Source organism: Scophthalmus maximus, chromosome 9 (genome assembly GCF_022379125.1).
Source record: "Scophthalmus maximus strain ysfricsl-2021 chromosome 9, ASM2237912v1, whole genome shotgun sequence".
Classification (NCBI taxonomy): Eukaryota; Metazoa; Chordata; class Actinopteri; order Pleuronectiformes; family Scophthalmidae; genus Scophthalmus; species Scophthalmus maximus.
The window spans coordinates 20,563,304-20,574,679 of record NC_061523.1 but is presented as its reverse complement, the minus strand read 5'-3'; the positions used below and the strand labels follow the sequence as shown (position 1 = coordinate 20,574,679).

Below are 11,376 nucleotides of genomic sequence, written 5' to 3'. Positions count from 1 at the left end.
ATTAGCGCCCTCAAGTGGACAATCAACAAAACTACTTATAGCCATTAATTTTAATGCAGCCTGTAAAATATCTAAAATAAACAGGTTTTTTTTAAAAGACTTTGACACGAGATACTGACTAATCATACATTAATGCAACACGTTGCATTGAAAAACGGTAAAAGTAAATAAAACACGTCGTTTTTGTTGATCCTTAATATTTGTGACCTACGCTGAAAAATCACATTTTATAGATTGGATGGACGTACTTTTTCATGTCAATTTCAGAACTAATTAATTAATAACATTCGAAGTAGCATGTCATTTTGTTTAAATAATTGATAGCATACAAAATTAATCAGAAATGCAAATATGCAATACCTATCAAGAACAATAAATCAGTAACTGAATTATGGAAAAATATTCAATATTCATGTCTAATAATTTTTTCTTTGTCCAAAGCTTCCAAGTGATGGTTATCATTTAAGAATGTGGATAAGCTTTAGAAAAAAAAGTAGCAAGATTAATAAGAAAAATCTGAAATCAAAGTGCTAGATCTTAAGAATATATCATCTTTTGAACTTGAGAGATTACAAAGGCTTGACAGTAGCTTTTGCATGTAATTTTAGATTATAGGTTAAGTTGTATAATGAAGGTATTAAGGAAAGTCTTCGTAATCGTGTGTAGGTTGTTGTCCAACTAAAACATAATTTTCAGCTGTAGGACTGATGATTCTAAATCCCCATTGCTTTACAATGTCATGTTTTAATGTACTTATTCTTTGTGAAGTTTAAATTAACAAGTAAATGATTGAAGGGGATGGAAAGGGCACCCAGATATTTGCATTGAGTTGTGCGAAATTATGAGATTCTGGATTTCCAGTATTTATGGGGGAAAAAAATCTAACACTTTTCAAAACTATTTGGCCATCCAGGTTGTCCTGAAAAAAAAGAAGACTATGGATATAACTTGACTGTACATTCCAGGGTTGAGGTTTGACAAGCATTATTACAGGAGATGACGCGGCGGACCAAAAATAGGAAAAAAAATGGTGTCGAGTTCAGAGGATTCTGCCTCAGTTCTGATGACACACAGGGAATGCAAAGGAGCCCGGTCAAACCTTGTGGTGGAGCTGTTGATTGCTTTTTATAGGACTGAGCAGGCTGGAGGTTCAACTGGGATTCTTTGGGTTGTCAAGCCCATGTGGGGGTGGAAGAGAATGAAGCAGCTGAGATATATACTGTAGGGCAGCTAAGAAAGCTCTGAAGAGAGACCCGGATTGTGAAAGTATACTCAACGGGAAAAAATGAGTACCAGTATCAAGAGACACACAAAGAGCTGTGAGGCAGAAAGAATGGGGAACTGAAAAGAAGGGATATGTCACAACTTTACAGTACAGATCGTGTACAGATTGTTATTAAGGGAGGGGAAAAGGAGGCGCACAGTTGACTAGACCGAGACTGGGACAGTGTGGCCGACAGGTAAAGATGGACGAACGTGAAGATGGACTGTTTGGATCTGGGAGAAAACAACAAACGGTGAAAGCGATTATCATAAGGGTTGCTGTTGAATCTCAATGCGAATCCATGAAGGGCTCCTGGTGACAGAAATCCCTCGGAGCTGCAAATCCAATCACAACCTGTGGGGGGCAGCAATGCGCCGCGAGGCTTCCGGGTCCACCGGAAACCCGGAAGCTCTGGATTACAAAACCGTAACCACGCATGCGCCGACCTTCAATTTTTGTGGCGGGTGAATCTGGGGACGACAACAAACTTTTCTTTCATTATCTTGGAAGTTGAACTCGTTTTTGTCACGTTTTAACTTTTGGTTTTCGCAACAACAACAACAAAAAACCCGAACCCGGAAGATGGTTGAAGGTCCGGGCTGCACGTTAAACGGAGAGAAAATCCGCTCCAGGGTGCAGAAGGGACAGAGAGTGAAAGAGATCCGGGGCAGTTTGACCACGTCCACCGTGAGTTGTGTTGTTGTTGTTGTTGTTGTTGTTTATTACGACCGACGCTCACCGGTGACATTTCGCCGCGTTCTTTTATTTGCAGAAGAACAACCCCGAGGGACACGGGTTCGTCAGTGTGTGTGGCTGCGCGTACAGCGGTGTCCAGACTCTGGGGAAGGAGCTCTTCATGTACTTTGGCCCGAGGGCGTTGAGGTAATGGAGACTGTGCCACCGTCACTCATGTTGTGTTCACGTGTAGTTGGTAACTTGTTGGTGTAGTCAGTGAACCAGGCTCGTGTCATGTGTTTAACAGTGTTTTTCCCACCATGGGATTTGGCCCCGCCCCTCCAACGGGAGTCCCCGCCCCCCTGAAAAGTCATATGAATTTTTGTGCATTTTTTTTTTTTTTGGATTTTACATATAATGCCAAGAAGAAGTCATTTATGGTTACTTTCTATATATATATATATATATTATTCCTCATTCCTGTATAAAACATTGTGGATGAAATGTGATTTGTGAAGCCTAACCCTAACGAGCCCTAACCCTAACGAGCCCTAACCCTAACCCCCCCAAACCAGTAAACCTAAAGGAAACACTGTGTTTCCACTGCATCGACAGGTAAACACGTTGTCACAAGCTGAGCTGCGACAGTTAACCGATTAGTTATCTGTGTTGATAATCGATTAATCGGTTCAAGTAGTTTTTAAGAAGTAGGAAAAAAAAAGTCACAATTCTATTATTTCGCCTTAATGTGAATATGTTCTGGTTTCTTTGCTCCTCTGTGACAAAACCAAACTTCATCTTTATGTTTGGGAATTAATTTTTGTTTTGTTTTTTTATGGACCAAACAATTAATAGCAAAAATAATCAACGGATTTCATCTATAATGAAAATAAGCGTTATTTTCAGCCCTGGTCACAACACAGATGTTACTTCCGTGACCTGAGTGGGAATTTGACAATGATAATGACTTTTATTTTTCTTCTTTTTTTGACTCACTTTGATTTCGGATTTTTCTTATTAATCTTGCTACCTTTTTTTTTTTTTAAAGCTTATCTAAATTCTTAAATGGAAGCTTTGGACAAAGAAAACATTTACTAGACATGACTATTGAATATTTTTCCATACTTATTTTACTGTAATGTAGGGCTATGCCTATCAGTTCCTTATTAGTTGTTCTTGATAGTTATTGAATATTTATGTGATTCAAAATATATAGTGGTTTATATTCCTACCAACCAGGATGACCTGTTATCTAGATTTGAACGATTAGTTAATCAATCAGAAAAAAATTAATAACTGTTTTTGTAATTCATTAATTGTTTCAGTCCTTTGATCTTCTGCTTTTAACAAATTATTTTTCAATATTTGGACCCTTGAATTTGACCTCCTTTTTTTTAACCTAACAGCATAACCTGTCTGTTTTATGCCAGTCCTGTAACTCAAATATCAAAAATAATCCAAATAATTCATCACATTGATACAGAAACTCTATACAAATACATTATAGCCAGGATTAAATGTGCAACATTGGCCAAAATGGTCTATTCCAGCAAGACATATTTCAGGGAAAGCTTCCATTGTATAATCTTTAACAGTGCAAGATTTATAGACTTGTAATGTCCTCAACATTCATAGCTGACTAGATTAGAGGAAATGGGTAAAAAGGGAATTTAAAGAAAGACCCAATGGGTTGGACTAGGTTAGAGTGGGGAAGCAATTAAAGGTGCAGTTTTATGTTTTCTGAAATTTTATTGTATCTTCTATTGATGACGGCTCTTTAGGGGAAAAGCAGACTTATTATCTGTTTATTTATATTCATGTCTATCAATTCACTTACTGTACGTATTCATGTTTTACATTATTGAAGATGTTGACCGTATTGTCCCTTTGTTGACAAGTCTCATATTGATCATTAAAGTGAATTTTTTGGGGTTTGTTGTCGTGCTCACATCCTTTAGAGTCCACTTCGGTATGAATGGATCGATGCGTATAAACCCTGCCGAGAGGAAGGAGAGGACGGGCTCCACACCGGTGCTGGAAATACACCTGACTAACGACATCGTGTGCTTCTTTGACAGCACTGTGGAAATAAGGTAACGGGGACACCAGCTTGCCAGGATAGATTGAGGTGAGAGAAGTTCACCTTGGGGTATGAGTCTCGTACCGGGAGTTTGTCCTACATTTAGGCGGGTGTGTGAAGACGGTGGCTGTTGTTGCATGAAAAACGCAGCCTTGCATGGCTCGACATTTGTCCCGTTCGTTGACTAAAGGTCCTGGTGCACCGCTCGGTAGCAAGACAGACATTTAATTCCGCTGTCTGGAAATCTCACCTGCGCTGCTCCGTCTCATAACAAACAACCTGAAAGGGGAATATATAAAATAAGCTATTTTGAAACGTGTAACCTCACAAGTGCACCTGTGACCTCGTGGCACACTTGCAGCAACAGCGGGGCCATATATTTTCAGAATTCTCTCTTTCCGTACGACGAAATTGTTGTGCTCGCAGGTTGACGGAGGACTGTGAGCAAAGGGTGGCGGCTACGGAGAGTCTGGATGTGTGCTCCTCTAAGTTCAGCTTCTCCCAATCCGAGAAGGCGGTGAGGAGCCAACGTGGCAGGCTGCTCTGCGATGTTCTCCTCGACCAGGCCATCATGCCGGGCGTCGGCAACATCATTAAAAACGAGGCCCTGTTCGACTCGGGCCTCCACCCGGGCGTGAAGGTATGGTAACAGACGATAAGATTGTGTTCAGCAGAGGAACAGAAAAAATGTTTTAGGCTTTGTATTATTGAGTGATGCATTGCAATGAGGAGGGCGAAATGGGGAAAAGACAAATAAACGCATTGTGGCATAGATCCTTTCCTCGGTGCAGTTTGGAAATGGAAATGATCTTTTTTTTCTATGAATGAGCATCTTCTTTTTTGGGGACTAAAATATGTTTTTTTCCTTTGATTTATAATACACACACACACACATAAAAAGTCCTGATGTGGAAATCATATCACTTGGATTTTAAAAGATCCGATGCTTCACATTGCTCCTAAGGAATAATATATAGCCTGACTAAAACGCAAATGCCCCTCGGTTCATTTTCGATTTCCAAGAGGCGTAACCAACGACCAATGAGAGTGACGAAACGTGTCGTCTGTTGAGCGACACGAAAATGTGAACAGACTAGAGCGTGCACAGAGGAGATGCCTGTGACGATGATTCCACAATGTCTGTGAACGAGCGTTGCCATCTTTGTGGGAGAAATGTGAAAATATCTGGTACTTTTTTTGTCACATGCTCATCATCATCATCATCATCAGCGGCGTCCATCTTGATCGTTTACAAAAGTCGCTTCTCTCCTCACTTTGCAATGGAGGGGGATCCAGACAAGGATCTGGCAGAGCGAAATAAAATGAGGTCCCAGCATTCGTCTGGGTCGCAGCCTAAGGAATATATTCATCAGGCAAACTATAGAATAAAAGTGTGACTTTTAGAGTCACCTAACCACTGTAAGTATGAGACACTTTGCAGCATGAATACTTCCACTTTCTCCAGGGGCTCAGCTCTGCCCCCTTTAGAAAATATCAGATCGGGTACAAGGATGTAGCACACTAGACCAAGACATTAATCTAGGACTTTTGCTCCTTTTCTTCTTCTTCTGGGACCATTGAATCGGTATGAACTTCCCCTCCATTACCCAGGCCCCCCCCCCCCCCCCGGTGTCCTGAAAGTGCTACAAGTGGTAGTTTCTTTTCTTTCTTTTTTCTCCACTGTCTGAGGCTGAGTCAGATCCTCGCTGCCTGGACTTCTATAGCCCTGGGAATACCTGATATGTAATATTTTTCCATTGCATCATTTGAAATCCAGTTTTTCACTCGCGTCTGCTTGTTTTATTGGTTATATGCCCGTGTTATTGATTCGCTGACTGTGAAAGCGCTTTTTCGTCTCTCTTGTTTTGAAATGAGGGTCTAGACAAATGAGATTTATTCACTCTCCGCCCGGCTGTGAACTGTAACTCACTGTGCCCGCGTCGTCTCTCAGGTGAAGCAGCTGACGGACGAACAGATCCACCACTTGGTGAAGATGACGCGCGACTTCACCCTGCTGTTCTACAAGGTTAGAAGTTTGTCGATCTGTAGAAACTTAGTTTTTTGGACTCATTGCAGTATGCTTCGTATACGTTTATGTACTGTTTATTTAGAAGTATACATGTTTACTTTTCGGTGTATAGCTGAGACCTCATTTAACTTTCAAGAATAGATTAAATATAGAGCCTATATTGCTGAGGGAGGGGAGCAGAAGTCAAAGCTGCAGAATTGGTAAAACAAATATTCCTTTCTTTTGTCCATGCATAACAGACGAGGAAGAAAACAAGGGGAATGTTTTTTTTCAGGTTATCTTCATCCTCATCATTTTATTCACTCTCGTCTCCCCTTCTTGTCTCTTTATCAGTGTCGCAAATCTGGCTCGGCTCTCTGCAAACATTACAAGGTCTACAAGCGTCCCCAGTGCGGCCAGTGCTTCCACGTTATCACAGTCTGTCGTCTTGGAGACAACGGCAGGATGACTTACTTCTGCGAGCACTGTCAGAAGGGAGATCCCAGCAGGGTCGACATCAGGTAGACATTCTCACAGACCATTGGCAGGCTTGACCGGAAAGGTGTTGTCTTGCAATCTTGTAGGGGACAGTTTTCAAGAAAGGTTGAAATGGGCTATTACAATTATGTGCAGGATGAACTCATGTTTTCTACCAGAAGTTGGTCGACTAACATTAAGAACAATAACAACATATGGTAAAGTAATTATTCTGGGCATAAATGTGAGAAAAACCAAAAGATTCCACCCTTTTTTCTCTAACTTGTAGGTTTTTATTTGAATTCGTTAATTTGTTTAATGATTATTTTCATAATCAATTAATCTGTTGATTATTTTTTCTCCATTAATCGATTAGTTGTTTCGTCCATGAAATGTCATAAAATGTTGAAAAATGTCGACCGTGTTTTCCAAACCCCAAGATGATGTTTTGTTTGGTCCAAACACCAAAGATATTCAGTTTACTGTCACAGAGGAGCAAAGAAACCAGAAAATATTCACATTTAAGAAGCTGAAATCAGAGAATTTGGACTAAAAACTACTTGAACCGATTAATTGATTATCAAAATAGTTGGCGATTAATGAAGTAATCGATTCTTCGATTAACCGATTAACTGTTGCATCTCTAAACACGTTTTGTTGCTATAAATTTGACACCGCCTTAGTGCGAAAACCAACATGGTAAAACTAAGTGTCTGCAGAAAGTTCTGAAGCCTTTTAGATAAAAGGTTCAAATTCTGGAGAGGCCACGTTTGTAGGCAGATGGGCTTGGCAGGGAGTGAGTGAGTGTTGTGGGGGTGGGGGGTATTAATGCACGTGTAAGGCTGTGTTTGCCAGACAGGGCACAGGCTCAACACCTCCTGGGTTGTGTTTGAGCAGAGCTTTGCAAAGGGGTTAGAGCCCAAAGCCCTTACAACACATTACTCAGCTGATAAATGCAATCTGTGAGGAAAGTTTCCTGAAAGCCACTGCTTCTTTCCTCCTCCTTCTCCTCCTCCTCCATGACTGTTGGCTCTGCAGATTTGCCTTCTTGTCAAACATAGTCGAGCTTCATGTCGGAGCAATAACATGTATGCTCGGAGCAAACACATCGCCTGCTCGCATATCTTCACCCTCTGCTTAAACCGCACACTTTTGTCAAGTTTAATTTTCTTTCTGCCTGTAGTTCTCTTTAAGAGGGTTACAATAATGGCTGTAGAATTTATTTTATAATTCATTTTTCTTATGTTATTTTTTATCCTTTATTTTTTATCCTTTATCCTTTGTCCTTTATTGGGATACTGTACAATATCTCGTCTGCCAGGTGGTCCTGGTTAAGACGGGGCAGGGATGAAATAAAAAAAAAAGTTTAACTTATAAATACAAGCAGGAACAGATCATACGAAAACATAAAGAACATAGACGGACACAGAAATATACAGGAATCAATGGCAAAAATTAACCGTGGAAAGTTAAAAGCAATGACATTTGATTTAAAAAATTATTTTTGGCTTTGGGGTATGACCTGCAACACAGGTACCCTCAACCATTAGACTACCAGGTACTGATGTTGTATAATTTATATGTATTACTCATGTAGCACTTTCAGTGCAACCAAAGAAATGTGTGTTTACATATTCTCACATAGTAAATAATTCTGGAAGTACTGCTTTGGTAAACAGATAAACTATCTCCAAAAATGTAGAATAATAAAAAAAATAGCATACGTGCTATATCATCTATTTGACTCTAAATGGACCATAGTGTACAAAATGAACATCATGCTGTATTGAAGAATACTTGAAACTATAGATTGGGACCATAAACTCCTCAGGAAAATGTTTTTTGATGTTTTAAATCAATTGAGAAGTAGTTTAATTTTCTCATAGACTTCTATAGAAAACGACTAGTGGAGTCGCCCTCTGCTGGTCACTCAAGATAATTCAGGTTTCCGGCACTCCAGCATTGACTTTCCTTTCCAGAGCCGGTGGCCACGTCCATTTTTATATACAGTCTATGCTATAAACACTTCAGTGATTCTCGCCTTTCACTGCACGTTTCCATCATTAAGTACGCCCTCGTCGCAAAAGATTTATTCTTGTCACTCCCCGTTTTTCTTCATCTAGTAAGCTCCCGGTCCGAAACAGTCTGATTGACTGGGCATACAATAAGAGAGCCAACGATGACGTGGCTAAGAAGGAAGAAGAAGACTGGGCCTGTCAACTCTGCACGCTCATCAACCAGCCGACGGCGAAAGCCTGTGATGCCTGCCTCACTCCGAGACCTGCGGGTGAGTGGAACATTATGGCGACACTGTCGCTGAATGTAATGGAGCGACGGGATGTCCTTGTAACGCGAGAGATTTAAAAAGGAAATACTAGTAGCTATAGCCCACGTACCACTTTGTCGTTGGTGCTCAAGTACAAGTACACTGCAGTCGAGCAGAGCGATTTCTCTGTTGTTTGCATCTGAACAGTATGTTGCTGCACAAATAACGAGCATGTCTGTCCACTGGTCATTTGTCTCTGACGCTCTGGAGACGCATTACGGCTGCAGTGGATGAAAATCTTTGCCATCCGTCTGTTGCAACTGCCAAACCTCAGTTGAAGGGTTTATTTTTATTTAATATATATATATAAATATATATTATTATTTTTTTCATATCATAGCTGACTGAACAACCGAATAGCTGCATGAGTATCACTGACTCCAGACTGGAGTTTGCCCCACGGTTCGTTTGGTTACGCTGAGCTTTCCGAGCAATGGGTAAATTGCCGACTATCACATGTCAGCCTTTTTTTTTTCCTCTTTGGCACATGGATTCATCACATGTTCTCATTCCAAATAAGCTACACATTTCTGGACAGAACAGAAACCTGCAATTTCAGGCATCTGGCTGCATTTATGGCACTTATAAAATGTATTTTATATTTGAAATAAATTTAGATCTTAAAAAGGTCTCCTCCTCCGTCTGTCGATTGATGTTAAAAGAGCCACATTGAATCTCCTTTGAATCGGTGTTATAAAACTTTTAGTCTTCCATTTGGAAGTAACGATTCCAAGTTTTCACAGTGTTGCCCTCAGAGGAGCAAATGTGAGTCAATTAGATCTTCAAATGTACAAACGCACACAAGTCCAAAGGTCACCTGCATTTTTGAAGTGACAGCGAAGTGGAGAGTGTGAGTGAGGACAATGTTTGCGTTTTCAGATCAACTATTCCTTTCTTTGAAAAATGTGAAAATGAATAGTAGAAACTTATTTCCCAGGGAAACTTCTTTTTCTCAGTAATACCCCCGATTTGCATTTCTGCAATAATGTATTAGTTGGCCACAATGCAGCACCACATTAAAACAGTTGGGGGCTAAGTATCTTGCTCGAGGGTAAATTAATCGTAGTTGTCCAGGTTTCACTGTAGTTCATGTTTCATGAAATGGGTTTACATTTCACTGAATTTTACATTAAGGCATCATGAGCACAGATTCTGTGACTACACAAGCACAGTGGTCCTCTGCTTTCTGGCAAACTAACCACTGAGAGTTAACAAAAACCCGCTTCACGAGAGCAGCCAGAATGCCAGAATAAAGCTGCAGCTTGTGCAGATGAGATGATTTCTCAACCCGGCTTCATTTTCACAGTCCTCGCAGACGACACAAGCTCCGAGGCATCACCCTTCACCGCTGACTTGATTAAGTACCCGTGCACTGCCTTCAAGAAACCACAAGAGGAGCTCAAAGTCAACTGGAGGTCTGCGTTTGGGACTTCCACCCTTGTTTTCTCCGACTTGAGCGCCAAGCCAAGGCCTGTAAACTCCCCGCTCTCCCCGGCCGGCAGTCATTTGAATTCCTTGGCGGCGGAGCGAGGTTTAAATAAATACAGCGTCTGCCAAGGGACAACAAGCCCCAATTATGCCTCTGGTGGCTGGCAGAAGCAAAGTGCCGGGCTCTCCAATGGGGAGGCGCCGGCCTCCTACAGTCACCCGTCCAAGAAAATGAGAATTGATCACAGCACCTTTCCCGGTAACAATGCTCAAAATGGAACCCCCAAGTCCGGGTGAGTGAATCTCTTGTTTGGCTATTGGGGAATAAGTTTATAATAAGAGAAGTTGTGGGATAAGTAGGATAAAAAAGCATCTGACTGTGGAATTTTTAATGCAGCATTGTTATAGAAAAAAGTTCAGATTTATGACTGCCATAGTGTGCACACGTGGGGAGTGGTTGTTTTGCGCGCTAATGAGGGTTGACTGGCGTTCGTGTGTTTTATTTCACGCTAACAAGACCCGTTTCTTCACTTCTGACAGTTCACGCGAAACAGGAGCGACAGGCCGCGGCTCCTCCGTTCCTTCCAGTCCAAGCGTCCCCTGCTGTGCATCCCACCGTCGTCCAGCTGTCCTCCGAGTGGTGCACAAGGATGGGGAGAATAAGGGGCGGCAGTTCTACGCCTGCTCGCTTCCCCGAGAGACCAAGTGCAACTTCTTTGAGGTGAATATTCAAAAAGCAAAACAACTCTTTAGGCTGGAAAATAAAGAATCTGCATTTTAGTTTTTACTAAAGATATTTTTGCATCAAATTTAAACTGAAATAAAACCGTATTTTCTCTTTTGCAGTGGGCAGACTCGCACTTCCCCTTTTGTCACCACGGGAAACGCTGTTTAATGAGAACTGTTCTGAAACTAGGACCCAACAATGGTCGGAACTTCTACACCTGCAGCTTTCAAAAGGGTAAACAGTGTGAATTCTTCCAGTGGGCAGAGAACGGGCCGGGGGTATCCATCCTCCCTGGCTGTTGAATGTGTTTTTTTTGCGATATACTACTTCAATGAAATGCTGATCATGTGGACATTTTTGAAATACGCACTTAAATATACATTTAATAGAG

At 41.2% G+C, this 11,376-nt stretch overlaps 1 protein-coding gene across 1 annotated transcript; it reads left to right on the top strand.

Moving 5' to 3' along the window:
* Window positions 1-480: 480 nt before the first annotated feature.
* Window positions 481-11,322, top strand: neil3 (nei-like DNA glycosylase 3). Its single transcript, XM_035649899.2, has 10 exons — window positions 481-1,951; window positions 2,037-2,146; window positions 3,898-4,032; window positions 4,446-4,659; window positions 5,971-6,045; window positions 6,382-6,548; window positions 8,628-8,791; window positions 10,137-10,551; window positions 10,799-10,979; window positions 11,105-11,322. Exons 1-10 carry the CDS (start codon window positions 1,847-1,849, stop codon window positions 11,285-11,287), a joined length of 1,749 nt encoding a protein of 582 aa, XP_035505792.1. The 5' UTR covers window positions 481-1,846; the 3' UTR covers window positions 11,288-11,322.
* The last annotated feature ends 54 nt before the right edge of the window (window positions 11,323-11,376 follow it).